The sequence below is a fragment of the Macaca thibetana genome, chromosome 2 (genome assembly GCF_024542745.1).
Source record: "Macaca thibetana thibetana isolate TM-01 chromosome 2, ASM2454274v1, whole genome shotgun sequence".
NCBI lineage: Eukaryota > Metazoa > Chordata > Mammalia > Primates > Cercopithecidae > Macaca > Macaca thibetana.
The window spans coordinates 183,251,189-183,278,940 of record NC_065579.1 but is presented as its reverse complement, the minus strand read 5'-3'; the positions used below and the strand labels follow the sequence as shown (position 1 = coordinate 183,278,940).

Below are 27,752 nucleotides of genomic sequence, written 5' to 3'. Positions count from 1 at the left end.
TTTTTTTTTTTTTTTTTTTTTTTTTTTTTTTAACTAAGTATTTTACTCATGAGCACTTCTGCCACATTCTGTATTCACTTGGTCTTTGCTCCTTCAGTGAAACGTTCCTAGTGTTACATTCTTTCTTGGAAATAATATATAAAATTCAAAACATTGAGACTAAATATCAAATCATCAGAACCCAGATTTCCTGATTCAAGGTCAAAATGTAATCTAATTGGTATTTTTCTCAAAATGCACAATCACTTCCTAAAAATATCCAGATTTCGCAGAAATATTTATGTTTTGCTTAGAAGACCCTGAAGAAATGTTAACAAAAATAAAGTCATCTAAAGGGACTTTAAAGACTACAAGTTGTTGGGGTTTTTTAACGCACATTTATGTCTCTTCACCACAATATAGTTAATGACACTTTTTCCCTAGGTAAAATGACTCTGGAGTAAGATGAAACAATAAATGGGTTAATAGGTATAAAGTGAACGCTAACTCACAAAGAGGTTAAAGTATCAATGCGGAGAGTTCGCTTGGGCAGTACAGACCATATCCAACCGCCACGCTGCTTGCCACTAGGCACAACAGTAACAAACTTTTCAGCAGGAATGTGCCGGGGAAGGATTTGTCTGACAAGAGAAAGACTTCCATGTCAGGAGCCAAATACCACTAACTCCCCAAGGCTTAAGCCTACAAAATGCCAAATGATTACCGTGCATATGTGGAAACTTTTTTCCTAGGGAAACAAAAGTATTTTAATGAATCACTGGAGTCTTTGGATATTTAGAAACAGATTTAAAAAGAAAATCTACTGGCTAGCTTTTTAAAATACAATGATTTTTTTATATTCAAAAACACGATTGGAGCTATAAGAAGAAATCGCTCTCTCTAAATATTTCAAAATCGTAGAGGCCATAAAAGCAGCACATTGCTCTTTGACCATATGTATTTTTTTCTTTTGAGACAGGTTCTTGCTCTGTCACCTAGGCTGGAGTGCAATGGTGTGACCACGGCTCCCTGCAGCCTCCACCTCTCAGGCTCACATGGCTATCCCACTTCAGTTGGGACTACAGATGCGTGCCACCATGCTGGCCTTATTTTTTTTCTTATTTTTTTTGTAGTGACAGGATCTCACAATGTTGCCAGGGTTGGTCTCAAATTCCTAGCCTTATTTAGATCCTCCTGCCTCAGCCTCCCAGAAGTGTTGGGATTACAAACATGAGCCACCGTGCCTGGCCACATATTTCTTAATTTACTTGGATAACAGCTTTTGCTTCTTCGCCTGTTTGGAGAAGGCTAGATCAGCTTATATGAGGTTGTGTCAAGTTAAGGAACATATGTCACAAACCTTTTGTATATTTCGTTTCACATAACTGTCCTCCCACACACAAATATTTTGTCAGAATAAATACTCCCAAGTAATATGCAAATTACTGGGTCAGGATGGTCTAATTATAATAGTAAGTGGCAGAGATGGGATTAGAACCTATTTCTGTTTGTTTACAAAGCATGTGCCCAGAAAATAGACTAAAGAAAATGTGTCTCTATGGTATTTATTTTAACTGAATAAACAAGCCGTAAACATCAGTCAGCGTGGCATCACATACTAACTAGGACAGTCTAAAACTCATGACATTAAAAAAATAGAAATTAATCAATGCCATGCTTTTAAAAACATACATCATTCTAGATGAAATTGAACTTCTATATCTAAGAATATATTATCTCCTTGACAAATCAGATACATAAAACAATTGTCTACAATTTTTCTGAAAATCCCATTTTGGAAATTTGACGAGAGTCAGTCTGTGAGACAAAATCACACCTCACGATTCTGTGTTTGTTTGTCTGTTTTTCTTAACAGTAGGGAGGAGTCAACCAAAAATCATATAACAACATGATGAGTTACTTTCGAGTGCATTTGCCTCTAAACGATTCTTGTCACTATCAAAAAATCAAATCTAACCCCTCCAAGGAAGAAAAATTTCCAGTTTTAATGATGTTCAAAAAAATGTGCCACAGGCTTAGAGGCGATTTCAAAATTTACATTCCCAAAATGTTTTAAGCAATGATCATATCATGAGGGTATGTGTTCTCCCTCAAACCAACTACTTTGAAGGAGAAAACAGTTTCCAACATATAAATTTCTAGTGAGTTTGTATAATTCTATTACTGGACTTAGGGTGTAATTACATTTTTAAGGTTATTTATCCATTATTCATTAATTTATCTAATTGTCAATTAATACCTACTTTGGGTCAGAAATTATGCAAAGACTCGGAGTCACAAAGATGAGAGTCATAGCCTGTTCCTAAACTCACACTTCTCCTAGTTAGTTGCAAGAGTATGGTAAAGGCAATCATAAATAAAGAGAGCCTCATGATTTATTGACATGGCTGATTGCATTAGATTCTCTAAGTGGCTAATATTCCAAAATTTAAAAGTAAGAAAATTCAAAAGATAACACTAGGTTAATTACTGTTTTCTTGTTTCTAAAGCAGCACCGATGGGAAGGGAATTCAATAGAAAGAGAACTGAAATGGGAAAGAAGATTTGACCAAAACGATTTCCATGAGTCTGAGCGAGCCACTGAAGCTTCTGGCCCTTAGCTTCCTCTTTTGAAAACAAGAAACTTTGATTTGATGGTCTCAGAGGTCTCTCATCCAACTCTATATCTTAATAAGCAACATGCTGGAGCTCTAGACAAATTCACACTTAATTTTGTTTCTCAGATTGGCTGCCTCTTCTGATATTTAGCCAAAAAAAAAAACCCTACAGATCATTGAAGAATAATTTATTTTCAGACATGGGTCATCTAGCCCAATTCCTAGGAATTAGTTACGGTGCTTCCTTTATCTGTCTTCATATTAACAAGAAAGGACACACTTTTAGAGTCCCCCTACTTCATCCTCCAATGACAAGTGTTTTGGCACACTGAAATCATATAGTTTTAAGGAGAAATGACACCTGTTGAATTTAGGTCATTTTTTTTTTCTTCTTCTACTCAAGAAGGAGACAAGTGAAAAGCGGTTCAGCTCTCCCAGTTCAGACCACACTTGTAAATTACTGGAGTAAATCTGCTATCCACTGAACTATCAGTAAATATGGATTTATGAGTTGTTCTAGCAGCAGCTGTTTAGGTCTAATGGTTCAGGGCACTCTTAGGGTCTTCCTAAATGAGTAGTCAGAGCAGAAAACCAGCTGCTTAACGAGATGTGTTTTGAAAGGTTCAAAGCAGAGCTTAGCTCAAAAGTTTTGCTCTCACTGTCCCTGACAGAGCCTCAAATTCAACTCTTAGAGAGTCTTTGTTTCTTGAATAAAAATGTTTTCTTGGAGCTAATACCCTAACGTATTATCTATTACAGGATATATTCATTTTCAGCTTTTTAAAAAGTTAGTTGGACACAGAGCCTATGGAAATGAGATCCAAGCTAAGCACTCAGGTCTTAGAATGACAGTCACCTAGCTTACAAGTTTGCTTTAAGATCTGTCTTAGGTATCATAAGCTTAAGAGTTTTATTTCCACTGAAAAATCACTTTGCAAAGATAGATATGACAAATATATATACTTGTGATATACACAGCCCAGCCTCTTCTGCAGTAGCCTGAAGAAACGGTGCATAGGAGAACAAGGTTTTCCACTCTAAACACCTCTTTTACCATTTTATAGGTCTCCTTGCCATCTCCGGCTCTATGAGATGCAAAATTTTACTAAGGGCCAGATAAGGTAGGACTTCGTTGCATTTAGTCAAAATACCCTTTAGATAAATTTCCAGAGAGTCACCTTGTCCTGGCATTTGGTTTCTTGGTGAACACATCCTCACTATGCATGATTTTATGGATCTCAGTCTTGCCCTTACCATCATTATTGTAATCTCCATTCTGGTTGACCGCCAGCGATAACAGTTCAGTTATGTTAACAGTTAATGTTTCCTCCGGTTTGGATTTTCTGGCTGGGAAGTCATTGGGAGCATGAAGCTCTGGGGCACTTCAAGTCTCTAAGTCTCTACAGTGAAGTTAATTTGTGTAGTGTGAAGTTATAGGGGCTGTTCTTTCTCAAAGAAATCCTGTATGAATTTTTATAAATCCACTTAAGTCCTTACTTACAGTTGCAAGAAAAATAGATCCTCTGCCTCAAATAAGTTGTCTGTGAATGGAAACTACTTGGGTTATAATTGTATTATTTACTCTTAATGAATCTAAACTTACATTGGAAGAGCTATAATAGATGAGGCACTTAAAATTAACTGCTAATACCACTTCCTGTATTTTATTTTGGATAAATAAATATTCATTTGCTAAGTGGATATACTATTTCATCAACACGGGGTGCAACATGGGTAGCATAAGTCATTAGCATAATCCAAATGCTTGCTAAAGGCCTTGGAATGCCTAAACTTAAGAAAGTACACTACCAAGGACTTGGAAAGAATCTCGCACTCCAAGGCCAAAGAATCTACTGCATATTAATCTTCATTATCAAAACAAATTGATTGGGGATCTAAAGACAAAAATAAGCCTATTGTGCAACAGCAAAACATTAAAAAAGTTAAAAAAGCTTTAGGAAACTTCACGGCATTGTACAAAGATGCTACACTGGAGAAAGGGAGATCTGGTGGTCCTAATTTTGTCACCAGCTTTGAAATCTTTAGCCAGGCATTTCAGTCCTATAAAAATCCATTTTCTCACTTGTAAAAGGAAGAGTTGAAGTTATGTTTTTCCAGGGCTTTTTTCTCTAACAAACTGAATCTCAGAACAATTGTATGACTCAACCAAGGTAGCAGAGTCCAGACAGAGTTTGAAAAAACACCTTGCAAAACTTATAACTGAAGTTCTGCCTCCAAGGGCACTTAATTTTTTCAAGTGAAAGCATGCATGCAGATTCATCCAGCTGTTACTCTGGAAGAAGACAGAGTAAATATACTCTATTTTATATGAAGCCCAAAGTGTGATTGTTAAAAAATCCCCATGTGCAATTAGAAAGCCGGTGACTGTTCTCTGCCTCATCTATAAACTGCATAATTCTGAAACATTTGAAAGCATGTGCTGAGAGATCGAGTCAAGAGTTCTACTGAGGAGATGTTAGAGACTGACATATTAAAGCCAGGATGAGATGGTGGGCATGGGAAACAGGTCACCCAGCATCCCTCAGCAATTTTGGCTCTATAAACCCCACTGTATGATTTATACCCAGCCATGCAATCTCTAGTAATTGATGTCAGGGACTATAAAATTTATACTTTGGACATATTTTAGCTTACTTTGAATTTTTAGCCCAATGTATACCTAAGTAACACACTGCAGTACAAGCTAATATAAATATATATACAGTTCACTAGGTTTTTAAAACGACATTCACTTATTACCCACCTACAACATACAATATATTCAACAAAAACCTAAACTTAAATTTCAAGTGCACATTTGTGCTTATAGGGAAACAGGTGAGAATACACGTGCCTGGATAATAAAGTTCTGTTATTTCCAAAATAATTCTCAATATTATACGATCATTTGTTAAGAGGGAAAATATACCTGTGTTTAAAATCCATCATAATGAATAATTCTGATACAGTAATTAATAAGGACTTCAGAGCTACACAGTTTGCGGGGAAGATTAGTTGACAGATACACTATTATAATTGAATACAGAAGTAATACAAAACTTTAATGTTGTCTTTTCTAGCATTTCTTTAAACAACCATTAAAATTTCTTGATTACTGTTACTTTTCTTTGCTCCTTTTCCATTTTTTCCTTCTCAAAAAATCATTTTTTCAAATTCAGTAGGAGTTGTAGCCCTTACTTTTGTCTCCCAGGCAAGATTCTATTAGGGGTCACTTCCCATGTACGGAGAAAGCAATCTTCATGGATAATAATGATAAAACCTTATGGAATGCAAAAACAACCAAAATATGTATTCTCAGATGACTGCATTAGGGCCAAGTCAATATTAGTCCCACTTCACCCACGCATCACATAGTCTAAAAATGCTGTCAGCCTGATAAGAATTTCCTGATTTACTCTCTTTTCCAATAGAAAATGTAGGTCATCAAAATAAACTTCTGACAGTAAAAGAACAGTTACACCATCAAGTCTTTTTTTTTTCATTTCACCAGCCGGTTATGGTCAAATAGTTTCTTTACATAACCAAAAAAAAAAGAAAAAGAAGAAGAAAAAGAAGAAGAAAGAAATAAATCTTGAACAAGTTGTTTTAGTAAAAGCAACAAGAAAATTTCCAAGCACATCTCTTGACTACATTCTTATGGTTGACTCAGCCAAACATCTAGTTAATCCAGCTAAGCAATGTCTACAAAAGTCCAAAATATAGAAGTTGAACTAATCAATGTAGATAAATTGTTTTCTTTTTAAGAAGCTCATTGGTCAGAGTTTTTCTAATTTTTATTTTATTTTATTTTATTGTTTACTTTTTAAAATTGTTGTCTTCAGTATGTTGATGGTTTTAGCAAGAGAAATGAATTGGGGACAGAGTCTCAGGGCCATTGCAAACATTATATAAAGTATTTGGAGTCATTTCTTATTGAAAACTTTTATGATTGGTAATTTGCCATTTTCTCTGATACCGAATGTTATTTTCTAGCTCAAAAAAAAAAGTGTTATAGTATTAACTCCACCACAGATTCATTAATTTCACAACCCTAAAAAAATGAAGCCGTATTTGAAACAACTTCTACTAGTTTGTTATTTTATAAAGGAGGAAAGTATCTTTCTGAATATGTAGAGAAGTTTTAGTTTGCTGCTCATCCACATTCCAAATGATAATTGAAGGCCTCTATAATATCAGAGATGCTTTGAAATGCTGGTGCTGTTGAATATTTTTTTTTTTAAACAGGATAGCAGGAAAGTAGGGCTCCTTCCTCTTTGGCCCTAATTGGTCCTAGTGAAGCTGGTACTATTCAGCAGATGAATCTGGGACATGTACCCTTCCAGAGTTAGCTGAATTTCATAGTTCCTAAATTCTAAACAGAAAGTTAGATTTCTTTCTAAAGCATAGCACTGTAATTCTAGCAAACAGACAGACGTAGAGGAAATATAGAAAGTAAAAAGTCAGATTAATTAACAGCCCAAACCTATGAAGGTTTGCAATAAAACATGTGGTTCCTAAGAAAGTAAAAAGAAATAAATCAATGTATTCTACGGATGGTAATTTCCTAACCAAATCTAGTTATACATTTTTAAGTTTCTCCAAATCCACCCACCCTAATTCCCATAGTCTGAGGTGGACTCTATTTTGGTACAGCCCTTGCCACATACATTTTTTATTTTAATGTAGCACTAACTAAGCCTTGGCACACTCTCCATTGTATCCAGAGAGTAATGTCCAAGGGCGCCTCGTGCCAAATTCCCCAGAACTCTACTGTTCCTTCTAAAGTAACGATATCATCTCCTCAGTTCACGACCCCTTATTACGGACATCTTCGGTCACTCTTGGAAGAGTGGAGACCCAGCATTCAGAGATCCAAGGTAACCTTTTGGCCTAGGGACACACTGTCAACAGACTGAGCACGTACTATATAACAAGCTCCTGTGCTTTGCTGGGATGAAAAAATGAATGAAGAACCTTGGAATCCATCCCTGTCCTCTAAGTCACAGTCACAGGGAGAAACATTCTGTGGAGAAGTTCTAGTAACACCCGATAGACATGATGCTAGACCAATGTTCCCCCATGAAAGTCCCAGATCATTTCGTGAACTCACTCTCCAGATAGCCTCCCCTACCTCTGTCAGCGCACTTCATCTTCCTCATCAATAAAACCCTCAAACATTCCAACTTTCCAAACAAACAAAATAGTTGGTTTAAAGGAAGTTTACTTACATAGTCCTAAGACAGATGCCCTTGGTGAGCTTCAGAGAACTGAGTCCTAAGAGCTCGGGTGGCTATGAGGCGCAGCCTCTGAGCTCCGGTGACCACAGCTCAATGAAGCCCCCAGCCAGGTCATGCCTCACCCACCCGTACACCCCGCTGCTCTCCCTTCCCGGCTCTCTCGGGATGGCTTCTGCTCAAGGACGCTCCCGCAGGTCCCAGCGCATCCTCCGCGCCACGCGTGCCGGCGGGACGTCGCCGAGCCCCAGACCGATACTCTCGATGCCCTTCGCCCCCGCCCCCGGCAGGCTGCCCGGCCGGTGACTCACCTGCTGGCCAGGTTGGGGCGCCGGCTGGTAGTAGGCTGTGGGGCAGGTTGTCGCTGCCATGGGGTTGGGCAGATACTGGGACGCTCCATACGGCTGGGGGTGATACATCACCTCCGCACAACTCATGGCAGCCGGGGCAGTGGCGGCCCCCGAGCTGCGGCCGCCGCTCTACGCGCTGGCGCGAGGGGCGCGGGCGCCGCCGCCGCAGCTGCCGCCTCTGTCGCTGCTCCAGCTGCTACTGCGGCGAAGGCGGGTCCTCGGCGGCCTCGGGCTCCGCGCGGGGCGCGGGCTCGGGAGGGACAGGCAATCAGCGGGGGCCCGTGCGCGGGCACCTTCATCTTCAGCCCCTCCGGGTGTCCCCTGCCGCGCTTATATAGCGGCTCAGGGACGCAGCCGCCCGCTGCGCCGCTGGGGCATTACCGCGTCCGGCTCCCGCGAGGGCTGCGGCGCCCACGGCAGCGCCAGTCACAGCCACAGCCCAGGCCCGGGTCGGCCAGCCGTGGGGAGCCAGGTTCTGGTTTGCATATACACAATGCACGCCCGGGGCTCGTCCTATCACGAGTGCTCCCGGCTGTGAGAGGACCGGGAGGCGGGGGCAGAGGGAGGGGGAACGCCGGGGAGGAGGGGGAGCACTTCGCCTCCCCAGGCTCTGACGCGGAACTTTGCGAAGTTTCTCCAACTTGCTTTGCAGCCGGCGGGTCACCCTGCAGGGGGACCCCGGCGAAGGCTGGCTGCGGATTGGAGCGAAGTTTGCAGCCCTCTCCGCCTCTCAGCACTGGATGGTGGTAGGAGGGGAATGGTATGCAGAGGCTCCGCGCCCTCGATGCTCGGCAGGTTCCCACCCTGTCTCTGTCACCTGGCCGCCAGGGCAAGGGCTTCCCAGCTCCAAGGAGATTTTACAGGGAACACCAACTCAGAGGCTGGGGCCAAACAAAAGCCAAGTGTACAAAGGGGTAAAACAGAGCAGGCGCAGAATACACGGGGATTAGCTCCTACACTAAAATAATCATAAGTGAAAGTTAACATCACTACAAGTGCGCACATGCCAAGAATGCAACACAGTTTTCCACAAGCAATCTCTGCTTTAAGTTTACATCTTCATGGTATGACACTGCTGTGGGACGTCCACCATTTCTGGCTTTTACAGCCTGGTTTTCATAGAGCAATAAAGGGTAGTTGATTAAGCCCATTCAGCTAATAAAGGTTTATCTATTTGCAATTGGATCTGACCCTCTCCAAATGGGGGGAAAAATCTGTGAGAATATACTTGCATTCCGACGTAATCAGTAGAAATAATTATACTCACATTATTTTATTTATTTTGAGACAGGGTTCCCCTCTGTTGCCCGAGCTAGAGTGCAGTGGCATGAGCACAGCTCACTGCAGCTACCACCCCTACGCTCAAGAGATCCTCCCATCTCAGCGTCTGGAGTAGCTGGGACTACAGGCCCGCAGTACCACGCCCAGCTTTTTTTTTTTTTTTTTTTTTTTAAATTTTTGTAGAGGGTCTTGCTATGTTACCTAGGGGGGTCTCTAGCTCCTGGGCTCAAGGGATCCTCCTGCTTCGGTCTCCCAAAGTGTTGGGATAACAGGCATGATGCACCGTACTGGGCCTATTTTATAAATGAGCAAACTCTAGTTCTGAGGTTCAGCAAACACATCTTTTCTTATACATAGGCTTCCTCTTTTATGACTCAAAGCAATCTCTCATTTTCACAGTCTATCTTTTCTCAGAGAAAAAGTCAATTTGAAAGTCAAATGTACTAATGTTTTTATAGATTGAATTATATCTTCCCCAAAATTTATATATTGAAACCTTAACCCACAATAAGGCTGTATTTGAAGATAGGACATAGAAAGAGGTGATAAGGTTAAATGAGATGTAAAAGGTTGGGCCCTAATCTGATAGGACTAGGTTCCTTATAAGAAGACAAAACACACCAGATATATCTGTCTCTCCCCCAAACAGCACTCCCTGCTCTGCCAAAGAGGAAAGGTCATCTGAAGTCCTAGTGAGTTGCCTACAAGCCAGGAAGAAAGGTCTCACCTTGAAACTGACACTGACCACACCTCATCTTATGCTTCTAGCCCCCAGAACTATGAAAAAATTAACTTCTTTTTTTGAGACGAAGTCTCACTCTGTTGCCCAGGCTGGAGTGCAATGTCAGGATCTCGGCTCCCTGCAACCTCCGCCTCCCCCATTCAAGCGATTCTTCCGCCCCAGCCTTGGTAGTAGCTGGGATTTCAGGCACCCGCCATCATGCCTGGCTAATTTTTTGTATTTTTGTAGAGACAGGGTTTCCCCATGTTGGCCAGGATGGTCTTGAACTCCTGACCTCAGGTGATCTGCCCGCCTCGGCCTCCCAAAGTGCTGGGATTACAGACGTGAGCCAGGGCACCCAGCTTAATTTGTTTTTTTAGGTCACCTAGTTTGTGGTATTTACCACAGGCCTAGCAGACTAATACAGATATACAGTTCTCATATATTGTTAATGTTTAGATAAGTGTCTGTGTGCATGTCTAGCTACACAGATACATACACATGTATAAACACACAAGCATACACGCACACTCACACTATAAAAATTGGATAGGAAATTTTCGCCACGTCATAACAGCTTTTATTCACTCGTTTTATCCACTGAAAATTGAAAGCATATTTATTAAGGGTTTGCACAGTTTTTGGACTTTAAATTGTGCTCTTTGTAGTGCAACAGTATTTCCAGCAATGATATGCTTCATAATTTACTTTAAATGTTTATTATTGTCTTTTCCCAAATTGATATCCTTTGATTAAATCCCTTTCCTGTGTTCTAGGTTTATCTATTCAGTTCTTTCTAGGCAGGTCCACATAGGTGTTACATAAGGACCTCAGTCCTAATACTCCTGATGGTCTCATGTCCCCAGTTTGATCCTCTTGTTTAATCTTCATCTCTACTGAAACTCCCTCACTACCAGTTGCCCTAGCTGGAAATGTGGGAATCTTCTGGCACTCCTTCCTTCTCCTCACAGTCCCCACACCTGGTCTTGGAGTCAAGTTGACCCTCAGTTTTCCATTTCTACAGACTCTCTCCTTATCTCTGTTGCTATAATCGTTAGTTTACTCGGCATCTCTCACTCAGACTCCTGCAAGAGACCCTGAGTGATTTCCGGGCCCTAAGACGAATCCTCTTCCTGTTCTGCATAGTTGATACTACTGCTCTTTAATGACACTGAAAATCCAACTGTGCAATGATGATTCATTCTTCTTTTAAACATTTCACAGTCACATCCCGCAGTCTGTAGAAACAACTCTAACCTTCTGATTCTGATCCCTGCCTATGTCACTACCTCCTGCGAATGTTTACCAGCTATCTGAATCGAGATCTGCATTCTGCGAAGCTGTGGTACTTTCTACCAGCATGTCATTTTACACATGTGCACCCACACATCCCCCACCCTCTTCACTTGTTAACTCCTTCTTGCTCTTCATGTAATTGTCCTCCAAAACATCCGATGAGGATCAGCTTTAATGCCTCTATTTTCACCAGCTCTCGTACTTTTAAGAATACTGCTCCCATCATACTAATAGTTAACTACTTGATTTGAAGTTGCTTATTTGCTTGTCTCCCCAGTATGACCATGGCTGCTTGAGAGGAAAGACTGACTTTTATCTCTAAATTTCAATCATATTGTGTCTGGCTTAGTAAACGTTCTTTGAATAAGTAAAGCGTATAATAGGAGGAGAAACAAAACTATTAGAATAACTTACAAATTCTTGGGGGGATCTGAGCACATACGAAATCCGTGAAGGCTATAATGTAGAATATGATTTCAAACTCTGTTTTAGGCTTTCTACTGTATGTTAGATTGAGAAAATCCTTAGGATGTTAAAAAAAAAAAAAAAAAAAAGGACTTAGAAAATGACAGCCACTTATCAGAGCCACACCTGCTGTTCAAATGTTTAATGTCTGCAACTTTTTTCAAATAACTTATATCTGTAGTTGATGTTTTTGTACAATTATTAGTTCAGTATCTGTCTATTTAGCTAGACTTTGACAGAGGTTATTTATATCTTGTTCATCTCCATATCTAACACTTAGAAGACATTCTATGTTTTCTGAATGATAAAATAAAGCCAGAACTTGATTCAACATGTCCATACCCCTTACTGCTGCATCTTCAACGCTCCATATGGCCTCCAGTGTGTTGCAAATATTTATTCTATGACAAAAAAAAGTTATTTGGTACTAATAAGTCATGGACACAAAAGTCCATAGGTGTTTGGCGAAATCTTCCTACAATGCAATATTGTTTTTGATACCTGTCTTTGTTTCTATATTGTACTGCTGGAAGAAAATAAGAGAGTAAAGATTAATTCTACCTTGCCTTAGAATCTAGAGAAATGGACAGAGAAAGAAAATGGTTTGTCAAAGGCTGTAGTCTTCGTGAGGTCATTAATAAAAATTCTGATAATTAATGTTAGGGAAATCTACATTTGAGTTCTAGTAAGAAAGCAGATGTACCTGACTTCCCCTGGGTAGCTATTTAGAGTTTTAGAATGGAAAATAATAAAAAGGATCATCAAGTTTAAAACATCCTTTTTCATAAATAAGTAAATATATGATCTGATTGATGTCTTCTAGGGAACCAGTGGCAGAACTAAAACCAAAGTCTCATTTCTCTTGACTCTTGATTTAGTTCTCTTTCCATAATCGCATAATAAAGATATATAGGCCGGGCGCGGTGGCTCAAGCCTGTAATCCCAGCACTTTGGGAGGCCGAGACGGGCGGATCACGAGGTCAGGAGATCGAGACCATCCTGGCTAACACGGTGAAACCCCGTCTCTACTAAAAATACAAGAAAATTAGCCGGGCGAGGTGGTGGGCGCCTGTAGTCCCAGCTACTCGGGAGGCTGAGGCAGGAGAATGGCGTGAACCCGGGGGAGAGGAGCTTGCAGTGAGCCGAGATCGCGCCACTGCACTCCAGCCTGGGGCACAGAGCAAGACTCCGTCTCAAAAAAAAAAAAAAAAAAAAGATATATAAACAAATACATATGCATATGTATATGCACACATGCATTATACATGTGTGTACATATTCTTAGATGTTTACTTATGCATACACACACACACACACACACACGAAGGAAGAAGTTTTTGATCAGATCCTCCTTGGGTCAACTTGGAGTTGAAGAAGAGCAGTATGTGAATGGGGTGGGGATGCGGGCCAATTGCATTTAGCAAGAGTGAGTCACTCAGATCAGAGAATGTGATCTGACCACTGGTGTACTCATTGTTATCTCTACTATGTAAGTGTGTCACAATTACTTGGAAAAAGCAGCAACGGTATGGAATTCAATTTTATGTAGTTCTGAGCTAAAGTTCCTCAAAGTTTGCCCTGAAACATTCCCAAAACTTCTGAATTGTGGGTTTACAGTCACTACATTTCTCCCCCACCACCAAATTTCTCAAAATGTTTGTTTCCAAATTTTCCAGCTGGAATTTAGTGAGGTGGACCACCCCCCGCATCTAGTTTTATTTGGAGGGATAACTTGAAGTGGGTTTTCCTAATATATTTTGGAATGAGATAGGGTAAAAAGCAGGGGCAGCTTACTTTTTGAGTGGTGACAGCCACGCCTACCTTTAACTTGGGTTCCCAATGTAAGAGAACTCCCTGGACCCTGCAGTACATGCATGTAGACATCTCAAACTAAGTATTCAAATCTCCTCTACCTGCCCCCTGCTACCAAACAGTTGAGTTTTGACCAGCCCTTTACCCTAAGCTGAGCCCACTGATAATGCAACCTTCTCTAGGAACCGTGGCTCTGAGGAAATGGGCCTGCGTCATCTGTGCAGGAAATTGTCAGGTCTTGAGTAAAGAAACATAGTTGTTCTAGGCAGAATTATGTCCCTCCCTAAAGATGTCCACATTCTAATTCCTGAAACTCTTGAATGTTCTGTTACTTAGAAAAGGGGAGTTAAGATTGCAGATGGAATTAAGGCTTGCTAATGAGAGGATTTTAAGAAGATAAGCTTGATTCTCTGGATGGGCCCAATGTAATCATTATGAGGTGGGACTCCTCATATAAGGGAGGCAAGGGACAGAGGAGTCTCCCATATTGATGCAAAGAAAGAAAAATGACTCTGCAGGCTATTGCTAGTTTTGAAAATGGAAGGGATTCGAATCATGATCCAAGGAATGCAGACAGCCTTCAGAAGCTGAAAAAGGCGAGAAAATGGATTTTCCTAAAGTCTCCAGAAAGAACACAGCCCTGCGGACACATGTCAGCCCTGTTTTTGTACTTCTGATGTCCAGAACCATAAGATAATAAATTTACCTTATTTAAAGCCACTAAGTTTGCGATCATTGGTGACAGTAGCAATAGAACCCAAATACAGTGGTAGGATGGGGAAGGAGATGCTGGAAGAAGTTTTGGTGAGCAATTCCCCTTTGCCCTACAATTTCCAATGGAGAAAGGCACCACAGGAAGAGGGCTAGTGAGGGGTACTGTAAAACTCAGGGCCAGGGACGGACTCTAGCTGCCCGGATCTAAGAGTGGTATCAATTGTGCCAGTGGGATAGAAGTAAAAACAGGAGGTCAATACTTGCACGGAAGAATGAAGATCGTTTTAATCAGTTGTCATTCAGGATCACCTGCCCTCCTCAATGGCACTGCAACTTTACTGTTTCTCTAAATGTGCTTACCCATGTCGTCTTGTAACTATTGCTTCCTGTCTTGTCCACCATTCTCAAATCTCTCCAATTCAAACATTTTACCCACTTTCTCCATCTCTGTTCTCTATTTGTCTCCATCACCCCACCAACATATATTAAGGTCAGTAGTACTGACCATGTTGTCCAATTCGAAGTTAACTGTTAAAACCTCATCCTAATTGATGCTTTATAAATTTTGCCATTGTGAATTAATCCCTTCTTTAAATTACATCCTTTCATGGTATCCTCCTGTCTGCATCTGTTTCTTTATACTTTGGCTGTTCTTCCTGTTTGCTCTGTGACAGCCTCCTCTACCTAAACTTTAAACACTGAGTGTCTTAGCATTTGGTCCTGTACCCTTTTCTCATCCTTAGGTAGTACTTCTTGAAGAGATTTTATATGTACTCTAATTCAAGGTAGTATATTTTCTTTCCTGATGAGTTTACAACATCTAGTGAAATACTCCCTTCTCTTATTAATGGCTCTTATGAGGTTGTTAGATTAGAGTACACCTCATATAAAGATTCTGAGGCTGGGTTTTCAACTGTAACAATTAATGATGGGCTACTTTCAATCTTCATGGTTTGATTTATTTAATGAAAAATGAGACTTTAAATATTTCAGCAGAGACACATAGCAAATGGTAGCACCTGCTTCACACAAGATTCTCATTCGCTGGGAGCCCAGCCAGGGTTGGCCAGGACCCTCTCTTAGCACCTCTATCTACCATTAGCACACACTCCTGAAAGAGTCAGCACACTCTTTCTGTTAAGTGTTTTTTTCCTCATAATTTCATCAAAAATTTTCATATTTTTTCATGAATTTGGCTGGAGTTACAGGATTTCACTAGAAGGCATACACACACATATGCAAATATATGTGTATGATACTATATTATTAGTATATTTTATAGATACTTAAACATAGAGGAATCCAAGATGATAAATCGTGAGGTGAGATCAAAAGATGTCAAGACCACAGCGAGACTCCGTCTCAAAAAAAAAAAAAAAAAAAAAAGATGTCAAGACACTATTTAGGATCTATCAGCAGAGTGAGGTGATAGATATGTTAATTAACCTGATTTAATCATTCCAAAATACATACATATTCTACATTCTACAACATATCATAGCATCACATTGTACACCCTTAAGTGTATACCATTATTATTGGTCGATTAAAATGAAATTTTAAAAAATACAGGTTAGTCTTAGAAATATTCAGATAATATCAACTCATCATTTAACTATATGCTGTTAAAATGTTAATTATTTTTAAAATATGAGCAAAGAATATGTACTTAACTGTATAATAGGGTTATCTGTCATCACAAATGACAGACCTTGAGTTCAATGCATACTTTGAGTTTGTTGTTTGTTTCTTTGCTAGTTTTCCTCATAGTAATGACAGATCTGGGCTAATGTAACTACATTGTCTCTCTCAGCCTCTGACCAGAGGAATATATTCACACGAAATCTGGCCTGGGTATGAGTACATTTCTGTCCATGGAATGGAACAAAGTGAAGTAGGCCAGGGGGATTAAACCCTTGATCTTGGCATCATTAGCACTGTGTTCTAACCCACCAGGCTAAGTAGCCACAGACAAAGACCAATTGGACGAATAAATCACAGCAGCCAGAAGTATCTGGTTTGCATTTATATCTCATTTTCAATACATTATTTTTATAATTTGATTTAAATATTTTAAAATTAAAAATGTAAAAAGAAAAAAGAGAAAAGAAAATAGAAACTTTGGAAGAAATGAAGCCAAAGGCAATGTTGCCGTCATTCAGAAGTGAGAAAGCAGGGAGGAAAAGCTATCCCACATGAAATCCCAGCACAAAGCAAGACTATGAGATGTGCTCTCACTTTGTACAAGAGGTGTCAGCTGAGAATGTTAAGAGAAACTCACAATTCTTTCAAGTAATTTAAGAAGCACAAAAGAGGCTTTGTATTTAAGGAAAACTTTTTTGAACTACTTTGAAGGCCAATAACTTTTATGAAAAAAAAAGTACTGTTATGAAAAACAAAAATTTTCTGCTCTGTTGTTGCTGTTTCCAGATTGTCAGTTTTGTGTTTGATCCAAAAATGAGGTATGCATGTATTTTCACATCCTAAGAGTAACTTAGTTGCATCCCAACTGCCCAATTCATTCTCATTGTATAAATAGGTCACTGGAGAGGATGTCTTAACATTATTGTCCCTGTGGATTTTGATTTCTGGAATATATTCAAAATCCTATCTACTTCCAAAGCTCATTATAAGTAGTACCTCCTTTAGGACGTGCATCTTAACATTTGAAAATTGACTTCCCTATACTGTTATAATTTGTGTTGCCTGCGTCTTATATTTGGAGACTTGATTGTATGTAATTATTATTGTTGCTCCTTATTTTGCTCCAATCATTTCCATTATCATAATTGTCTCCCTAATGAGAAGACAAATTCCTTAAAGGAAAAGGCAGAGTTGGATATACCTCTTGGATGACTCACATAGCACAAAAGGTAGGCACAAAGTTTATATCTGCGGAATTTAATTTGAATTTAGCAATTATACCTGTGATCTGTGAATATTGTGGGATTGTCAATCTACAGATGTTCTTGCTTTGGTCTCTTTCAACATCAAATAAGAAGAACAGAGATGCTAAGAATTTTTATGTGAACATTATATAAGAAATACATGTTGCATTATGTTTTAGCTTAGTTGCCTAATTTACTTTTATGAATAAATTATGTCTTCAAGTAGGTGTCTCTTTTGAAAAAAAGTATCTACAGAATAATGTCAAAATGTTGAATGTGATGGACAATACTTTTGAAGATTTTTTTTTATTTTCTAAGAATTCTAACTACAGCAGTTTCTTTAGTATAATACAATTATAATAAAACTGAAAAATATAAAATAAATTATTTCAGAAGCCATGCATCACCTTCAGTAACTATAAATATTAGCAGCTCATCTTCATATGTTTGTATCTTGAGGCCTTGCAAAATCAAGTTCATCTTGGTGGTATAGTAAGGGGCAGACTTCTTGAAATTATGTAGCCATAACGTAAACTTGATGAATATAAAGGAAAAAGTAACAGCAATAATAGCAATCAATAGTAATAATGATGATAATAGTTAACCTTTAGAGCGCCTACAGTATTGTAGGCAGGTCTTAAGTGCTTTACACGTACTAACTCAATTATTCCTCACAACAACCTCACGAGGTAAGAACAATAATTTTCCCCATCATACAGATTAGAAAATTGAGGCACTAAGTGGTTAAATGATTTTCTCAACGTTATGCAGCCAGGCAGCCTGTTTCCACAGTTTAGCCCTTAACCAGTGTGCATACTATGTCTCAAAGGTGAGGGTGTTGAAGAAAGCTAATGTGTAATTTTGCCAGTTCTAGATCATTTTACCCATTCTATTATAAAACGTCATAGTCTCTTGTCTACAATTTGTTCTTAGAAACTAGGTAGATAACATCATCTCTGAAATCTAAGATGATGTTCTGTACTCTAGATATCAATGATCTTCACTAAAAGGAAAAACTGCAGGTGATAATAACCTGTCCCCTACATATGCCACCTTCTTCGAATCTCAAGGGGGCAGGGACAGGAAAGTAAACAAACCAACTAAAAGAAAACAACACCTAATGCCTCAATATAATACTTGCCTAGTTCTCTTATTTGTAGAATCCAAATATAAATTTCATTCTTTCTTAAAAGTGAATAACTGAAATAATGACATGCCTGCTGCCAACTTTGTGAGATTAAATCTCACAAATTCTCAAAGACTGAACTGCTTGTTTATATTTCCCTTGAGAGCACACCATGTTCTGTATAGATAATAACAATTTGAAAAGAAAACCTAAAAGAAATTTCAGAGCATTTGGTAATCAGGTCATGGCATCATCAACTTCAGGTATGGTGAGAATATGAGGAACTCAATGTGAACAAATGGGAGAAATAAAGAAATGTGGGAGCTGTTCTTGGACGATGTGAGATATGATGCTGAATATTAATTGTTACTTTTAAGCTCAGGAAATGTGCAAAAATTAGTCATTAACTAGAATGTTGCTACTCAAGGTGTGGTCTATGGTCCAGCAGGATTGTTATTATCTGAGTTAGAAACAAATCATCTCAGGGTCCCAACCCAAATCTGCTGAATCTGAATCTGCATTTTGATAGGATCCTCCAAGCACATTAAAATTGGATATTCACTGAACTAACATGTCTTCTCTATATCCAATATCAAAATGTAACATCACATCACTTATATTACCTTTTAGCCTAATTTTTAGACCATAGCCACCTTAAAAAATAGACTAATTATGACATATTTATGGCAATTTAAATCTATAAAACCCTTTCCCAGGCACTTACCTCATGTAAAATCCTTATTCTGCCTTTGAGAAATTCAGAATATGTACATGTTTTTAATGGTAAACTGTTGCTAAGAGAGAAATTATCATGGGGACAAATGCATAGAGGTAGTAATTTAAACCTTGATCTTGTAAATCCAAATCCACTTTAACACCCTCACTTTTGAGACATAGTGAGGCCTTTTCCATTCCAGAGACAAGCATCTGCAGTTGTCAGAGCATTCTTAAGTTGCGTTCAGGAAATGCTGAAGGATTGACAGTCTATTTTTCTAAGACACAATGTATTCCCAATACAATTCCCAGTCTTCATGAAGGTAGAAAAGGTGATTTAGTCAAGCACAAGGAAACCATGTCACTCTAAGATTTTCTTGACATTTTCTGGATAAACGCAATGGTTTGAGGTTAAACTAGACATTTCAGATGTTTCCCTTCTTATTCCGCCTGAAATGTTATTAGGCTATTTGGTGGGGTAGGGGAGTGCATATGTGGGGACATGGTTTGGAGGAGACGCTGTGGTTGCCTCAGGTTCTTAGTCCTGACATCCCACGTAGCCATCTCTACTCTTTCCCCTTTCCATGGTGACATTCTTGGGAGATTGTGCCTCTTGGCATGCTAGGCAGAGAGCAGAGGCACAGGCATTCCATCCTTTAAAATTCCACTTATGATCAACTTCTATTTCTCCTCTTCCCTTTTAGGATCCAACTGCAAGGGTGGGGACAGGAGAGGAGTGGACAGGCCAGAGGTGCCCCCTCTCATATGTTTTCACCAATTCTCTACTCTTTTGTTTCCTGTACAACTCTTCCCTATTCCTTTTAGCCCAGAGAGTTCTTATCTCTTCAAAGGCAAGAAAAACTAGATCTTCGGGTATTTTTATGTGGCTTTTAATTTAAAGCTTAAAAGTCAGGATTTGGATGGTTTTGTTTTTCAGTTTCCATAGCTGCCACTTCCCCTTAAGGCAACGCCTGCTTCAAGTCTGTCTGGTGACCTAAATCGAGGAGAGGTAACAGGGTAAAATGGAATGAGGTATGGCAAGCATTGGCTAATATTTAAAAATATTGTCCTTTCTGGTGACCTGTAATTCTCATGAGATATATGAACTTCTAGAGCGCTGGACTTTCTAGAGTTTAAACCATGGAAACTTAGGCTCATCTAATCTGTTCGTCTGAGAATATCTTAGATACTGAATTCAGTTCTTAGTACCACTCTTTAAATGTCATTGTCAACCTAACGGATGGTCTTAGGAAAAGAATCAAAATGGAAAGGTGTCTGGGAATGATCTCCTGTGAGGTCTGATTATATGAAGTACGATTATTTAGCCTAGAAAAAATAGACTAAGAGGAAATAAGTATTTAAACATCTATCATATTTACGGGGAAAAGTAAGTAAGTTTTGCTATTGTTATTGCTTGTTCCAAGAGCAGAATGAATTAGAATTGGTGAATTAAATTTAAGAAATCTAACTTTAGTTCAAATTAAGTATGGCACAGAAAACATTGCCATTTTCATTTTACTTCTGGATGGAGCAACATTATAGAAAAACCCCAATTCCTGAGATATGATTTGAAGGGAAAGGCCACGAGGAAGGCAGGTATTTTACACATTTCAAATGGTGATATGAAGGAGAAATAAAATTTTTATTATGTAATGCCATCACTAATATTTTGTGATTTTTATTTTATCACAGCATGTTCTCCTACCTTGAATCGTATAGTAAGGAAGAATTTCCTGGGACAGATATTCATCAATGAACTGGATTTCCCATGCAGAAGCACCTATTCTATTATGGAAATTATTGAGCAGTAAAAAGGATACATTTATTCAGTAAATGTTTCCTTAAATTTATTTTTACATTTCTCAAAATACGTATCTTCATTGAGTACATAATATGTGCCTGTTATTCTAGTATGAGATGAAGAAAAATTGGAGGCAAGATCAGCCTGGCCTCTCAAAATTGACTGGTTGTTCCGATTAGGTGATTTTTATGTTTGCTTCTGATCCTAAAAGTTATAGGATCAATTTAATAATTTAACAGGATACTGCTACTCCTAAATCCTACCGCACCATTAAAGTTCCTATAATATTCAGCCATCTCATTTTTTCCATATGCATTAGTGTGTATGCATATTTATGCATTTTTATTTAAACACAATTTTATACTTCTGATAACTTGCCTAATGATTTTTAAGAATTGTAAATAATCTGAGATTTTTATCGTACTTGTAAGATAACAAGTTAGCTTGCCGTAGTTTCGTGGATGCTAACAGAAGGCAAAAGACTCCTGAATCAGAAACAAAGGACAGTTTATCGCTTACATCAATAGCAGTAACCAAAATATCAGCATTTACACTGGTTGCCTGAGTCCCAATTCCTATAAGTAGATGTGATGAGGGCCACGTGGCACCTGCACACGCAACGGGTTGCATTAGATTACAGGGAGGAATACCAAATTTAGGAAATCTCAGGCTTTTAGAATGGGCTGCAAGCAAGCCTGCCCAAACATTGTCCCAGAGGGAAACATTACTTACTTTCATAATGGATAGCAAACAAGCCTGGTCTCTGCCCTCAAAGGAGACACTCTCTATCTTCCAAGGTTGTCTTCTATACAAACCTGAAACTTATCTGAAAAGATAGAACAAAAGGCTGTCAGTACTTCCGTTCCCAGACACACAGAAACGCTAGAGATTCACAGAAATTGCCTTGCAATAATCATACCTGCTAGATTTCAAATTACCACGAACCAGATCCTATCTTTTTCATCACCATATTCAATTTCTTCCCCACTGCCTAGTGCACAGTATAAGGAGCTAAGACTTACTGAGGTCTCATCATATGTCAGACTTTTCAAACCTTGTGTATGTAAACTCAATTCTAACTACTATTATATAGTTACAAACGTTACCTTCATTTGGCACCAAGTCAAAAGAATTTAGAAACTCATCTAAGACCAAACAACTAACAAGTGTTGCAACATAAATATATATATTTCTAAAATAAATAAATTGGATTAATAGATGGCTGGAAAATTATGAAATGGAAAAGCAGCCTCTGTGATTATATGCATCAAGCTATGTATTATGCTGCAATTATGAGTTTGAACACAGTGCAGTTCTTTCTCCAGACCTCACATACTATTAAAATCAGAGGCTAATGCATATTGTTTTACTACTTGTTGATTTCTGTAACTGCAATCTGCTCAGGGAATCTGAGATGCCTGTGCTGTAACATATCTAATGGAAGCTTTAGTGTCTAGGTTTAATTTGCCTGACTTGGCCAAACTTCATGGTAAAAGACTAATTCTATCTGAAAAACGCAAGAATTTATTTCATACTGATTGTTCTTAGCAGTGTGTCCATTGGCAGAACATTAAAAAACAAGAAGAATGGCTCTGTTTTATTAGCTGTGGAATAAATGTACAATGGAAAAACTAGCTCATGCTTAAAAGAGAGAGAAGTCATTTCTGTGCTATGTAGCCGTCCCTGGATATAGACACGACTGTAGCTACACAAAGTATATACTGCTCTATGTCTTGATTTTTGTTTTTCAGAAATTACACTCTGTTCATTTCTAGTCCCCCTCTTCATAGAATGATCTCATTTTTCCAGGTTGTAAATATAAAGTGGCATGCATTTGGGTAGAAGGAGACTGAAAAATACATATTACTGCATATCAGCGGGGATATAATGGAGAAAAAGGTGGGGAAAAAAGAGGAAAGAGTTTGGAAAATCAGGAAATTAAATAAATGTACACATAATTCCACATCCCAGTGTAGAACCATTATCATATTAATTTGTATATTTTTCTCCAATATTTAAGTAATTCATCAACAAATTCACACAACACATATTTATTGAGAACCTACTACATGTCAGATACCGTTTAAGGTGCTGGGCATATAGCAGTATACAAAATGAAACAGATATTCCTGCATATATTCTAGAGATGGTTTTCTAGATAATATACATAGAATTTTGAAAGCTATCTTTTAAACTTTTAATCATTTTCCCAGGTGACTCTTTGGTTTTCATAACCATAATTTTTAAAGGACTGAATGATCTTAACAAAATAGCCAATGATTTCAACTACTTTTTTTATGGTTGTTGTATTTGCTGTTTTCAATTTCCTTTTCTTCTTTCCTTTCTTCCTTCCTTATTTTTATTTAAAACGGTTTTTAGCAAATAGCCTCATACTGAACATCTTGTAGGACTGCTTTTTTCTCTGTATTTTATACAAGTGTGTTCTTTCAGCTCACATTTCCTCTGGACTTGTGCATAGTGCCTTTAGACACCCTTCTCTTTTTTGGGCAAGATTCACATTACAGAGCCTGAATGTTAACACATCGAATTCTCTGACGCAGAATTGTCATTGAATAATTCCAGAGCTCCCAAAGAATGATTCTCCTGGGATTTCCTTTACCGATAGCTGATTTTTGAAATGTCAAGGTTAGAGTTTCACATTTGTCCTCCTTCAAAATTTACATACCACTGCAATATTAAAATCTAGGCTTGTTACAATCATCTATGCATTTATAAGAACAAAGAAGGAGCAGGTTTGATAGAGCAGAAGAAGAAAGCAGAAAACTAATGGTGCCCATTTTGTCCTATGCATACAATTCAGGCAAGTTCATTTTTAGATATGGATATATGAATGTTATTTCTTGCTTCATCGTTGCTATGAAATACCTAGTATGGGTTTATCTGAAATTAAGGAAATCTATCCAACTGTAAGGTCATGTGTAATTGGCTGGGTAAAGGGATCAGGTGTGAATCTCATCAGTGCGGTGTTTTAGTTGTCTAGGGTCAATAAATATGAGGGATTTTATATACTGTCAGACTGTTATAATGATTAAAGATGAGAATAAGCTGGGAATGGGATAGGCTCATAGATTGTTAGCACTATATTCTTTTCTAGTATAGTTATTTGATTTTCAAGTGGAGAAGATGAGTACTAAAGAAACTGAGAGATTTAACTAAGTCATAAAAATAGAACAATATCTCCATTCTAGTATTCTTTCAGCTTGTGTTTACTGCCTCTATGCTTTAATGAGCATTTGGATATTTTATAATGGCCTTCCAAAAACTCAATTTTTTTCAGCTTTTTGAAGGAAAGTGTATCAATAGATGCTCTTGCTTAATTGTGCTTAATTGTGTATTTTTCCTTTTCACCTAGAATCTCAATAATTTTTCTAAACTGCTTTGTGGACATACATTATGAAAATGTGAAATAGAAAGGAAAAAGATAAAAAAAGAAAAAAAATAGAATGAAGCAACAATTTTAAAGTAAATTGAGTGAATTCTGACTTTCTCCTGATAATACATAACACTTCACGTGTGTTTTCTATATAAAAGTTCCAGTTTCCCTTGTATTCCACTAGAAGGAGCCATTCAGTCTCAACTTTGAGGGCATACTTCCTTCCCAGAATAACATGAAGTATCTATTTTTTCCTGTTAAGACTTGAGCTAAGCATGAGAATCAATTTTCTTAAAACAAAGTTTTCTTTATCTTTCATGAAAAATAAATACTTGTTTTAAATTACTAATGGATTTGGGCTTTATTCTAATGCATGGTTATGCTCCTCTCTAAGAGTCTGTCCATCCTAACATGGGAGAACAAAAGGCAGAAAAATAATCCATATATTTATAAGGGAGCAAAAGGGTGTGAGTGAAAATTCTTGGAAACTGGAAGTTGGAAAAACTACCTAGAGGAGTGTAGAAAACAAGTGTCAAGTGAGTCTAGATATAGTCCTATCGTGAATCTACTGATCAGCAATTCGTGTGGCAAGGAAGTGGGGATGAAGACCTTACAAAAAGCACTATTCTAACGTCCAGGAGCTGGGCTGGACAAAAAAACTGAATTTCAGTCAACTTCCCAGTCATTACATGATGGAAATATGTCCCTTCCCTGCTGTCAGTTTAGGCTTCAGATGATTGAGATCAATGGCTTGCTCACATTATTTCAGTCTTCTTAGGAAGCATATTTGCTTATTCCATGCTAGAGTTAAATGTTTGTGTGCCTCCAAAACCCATATGTTGGAATTTAATCACCAGTGTCGTGGTGTTGGGAGGTAAGGGCTTTGCGGGGGGTGCAATTAGTAGTTAGATGGTGAAGCCCTCATTAATGGAGTTGATGCCATTACAGAAGGTGCCCTAGAAAGCTGCCTTGCCCCTTCTACCATATACAGACAGAGTTAGACAGTGCCATCTATGAACCAGACAGAAGGCCCTCACCAGACCACGACTCTGCCAGCACTTTGATCTTGGACTTCCCAGCCTCCAGAACTGTGAGAAATAAATCAGTCTGTGGTGTTTCCAAGCCACCCAGTTTATGGTATTTTGTTATAGTAGCCAGAATGGACTAAGACACTTTATGATTCTACTTTAGACCGAATCAAAGATTTGAACTATTTTTCATTATATTATTTGTTAATGCTTATTTTTAGTGTTTACTGGACTGTTACTGAAAATAAATAAATAATATTTCCCCCTTTTTTCTACATTTACTATGCTATCTTAGAGAGAGAGAGAGGGAGAGAGGTTATAGTTCATTCTTTTTTCTCCATTCATATTTCTGAATATTTGTTCTTGAATAATGCATGCCAGTTGAATCTGCATATGCTTATATAATTTATAAACTGCCAGAACACAATTTTGTAAAACTGTCAAATTAAAATAGTATGCCCATTGAAGTGTAGCATTCTTTATTTAGGTTATGCAGTGTTTCTTAAGTAATGGGAGTGACTCAAAAGCATTTTATAATTATTTACTGAGACCTACTTTTATAAAACACACAGACCATAAAATCTATAATAGGCATTACATGCTAAGTATTATTTCTTTAAAAAGAAAATAAAAATTAAATTTTCAATTGCAAAATTTCATATCTAAGCGGTAGTTATCAAAGATTACATTTAGATTCATAAATTACTGCTCCTCCAAAACAATATGTAAATGAATACATTGCTTTGTCTTTATTAGTTTGACTACATATTTTCAAGTATCTATTAGTTTTTTTTACTTGTTTTTAATTGATGTATAACAATTGTATATATCTTTGAGGTACATGTGATATTTTGTGTATATAATGTATAATGATCAAATCAGGGTAATTGGGATACCTGCCATCTCTTTTCTTCCTGTTGAGAACATTGCAATCCTTCTCTTCTAACTATTTTTAAATATAAAATAAATTTTAACCATTAATCTCCCTACTATACTACTGAATACTGAATTTATTTCTTCTTTCTAACTGTATTTTTATACCTATTAACCAACTTCTCTTCATCACCCCTCCTCTCTACCTTTTTCCCTGGTAACCATTCTTCTCATCTCTACTTTCATGAGATCCACTTTTTTAGCTCCCACATATGAGTGAAAACATGCAATATTTGTCTTCCTGTGCCAGGCTAATTTTGTTTAACATAATGACTCCCAGTTCTATCTATGTTGCTGCAAATGACAGAATCGTATTCTTTTTTTACTGCTGAATAGCATTCCATTGTGTATATATACAACATTTTCTGTATCAGTTCATCCATTGATAGACATGAAGGTTGATTCCATATTTTGGCTATTGTGACTAGTGCTACAATAAACATGAGCATGCAGATGTCTCTCCAATATACTGATTTCCTTTCTTTTGGATATATACCCAGCAGTAAAATTGCTGAGTCATAGAGTAGTTTTATTTTTAGTTTTTTGAGGAACCTCCATACTGTTCTCCAAAGTGGCTGTACTACTTTAAATTTCTACCAAGAAATACTCTTTCTACCAACAGTGTATGAGAGCATTCTCCCTTTTCCCCACTCTCATTCATCTGTTATTTTTTTTTCTTTTTGTGTTTTTTTTTCCTTTTGATCATAGCCATTTTAATTGGGTGAGATGCTATCTCATTGTGGTTCTGATTTGCATGTCTCTGATGATTAGTGGTGCTGAGCATTTTTTTTTTTCTCATTGACTATTTGTATGTCTTCTTTTGAAAAATGTCTATTCAGGTCCTTTGTCCATTTTTAAATGGGATTATTTGGTTTTGCTGCTATTGAATTATTTGAGCACATTATATACTCCACATATCAATCCATTGTCAGATGGATAGTTTGCAAATGTTGACTCCCATTCTCTAAGCCATCTCTTCACATTGTTGATTCTTTTGCTGTGGAGAAGCTTTTCAGTTTTATGTAATCTCATTTGCCTATTTTTGCCATTGCTGCCTATGGTTTTTAGGTCTTATCCAAAAAATCTGCAGTGTTTCCTCAAAGTATTTTACTAGTAGTTTCATAGTTTTAGGTCTTACATTTAAATCTTTACCCCTTTTGAGCTAATTTTTTATATGGTGAAAGATAGGATGTAGTTTATTTTTTCTGCATACGAACATACAGTTTTCCCAGTACCATTTATTAAAGGGACTGCTCTTTTCGCAGTGTGTGTTCTTTGTGCCTTTGTCGAAAATGAGTTGGCTATAAATGAGTGAATTTATTTCTAGGTTCTGTATTCTATTCCATTGGTCTATATGTCTGTTTTTATGCCAGTACTATGCTGTTTGGTTATTACAGA

The 27,752-nt window shown here is 37.9% G+C and overlaps 1 protein-coding gene and 1 long non-coding RNA gene across 4 annotated transcripts in view; one reads left to right on the top strand and one right to left on the bottom strand.

Annotated features, from left to right (window-relative positions):
* Nucleotides 1-8,304, bottom strand: part of VGLL3 (vestigial like family member 3) — a 52,948-nt gene extending 44,644 nt beyond the window's left edge. For all 3 annotated transcript variants that reach the window (XM_050782113.1, XM_050782114.1, XM_050782115.1), the window contains exon 1: nucleotides 8,143-8,304. In XM_050782113.1, the coding sequence (XP_050638070.1) occupies nucleotides 8,143-8,268 (126 nt within the window). In that variant the 5' untranslated portion in view covers nucleotides 8,269-8,304. The remainder of the gene's footprint in view (nucleotides 1-8,142) is intronic.
* Nucleotides 8,305-14,249: 5,945 nt separating this feature from the next.
* Nucleotides 14,250-21,008, top strand: LOC126949341 (uncharacterized). Its single transcript, XR_007723667.1, has 3 exons — nucleotides 14,250-14,408; nucleotides 20,136-20,230; nucleotides 20,891-21,008. It is a non-coding gene; the product is annotated as an uncharacterized LOC126949341 (long non-coding RNA).
* The last annotated feature ends 6,744 nt before the right edge of the window (nucleotides 21,009-27,752 follow it).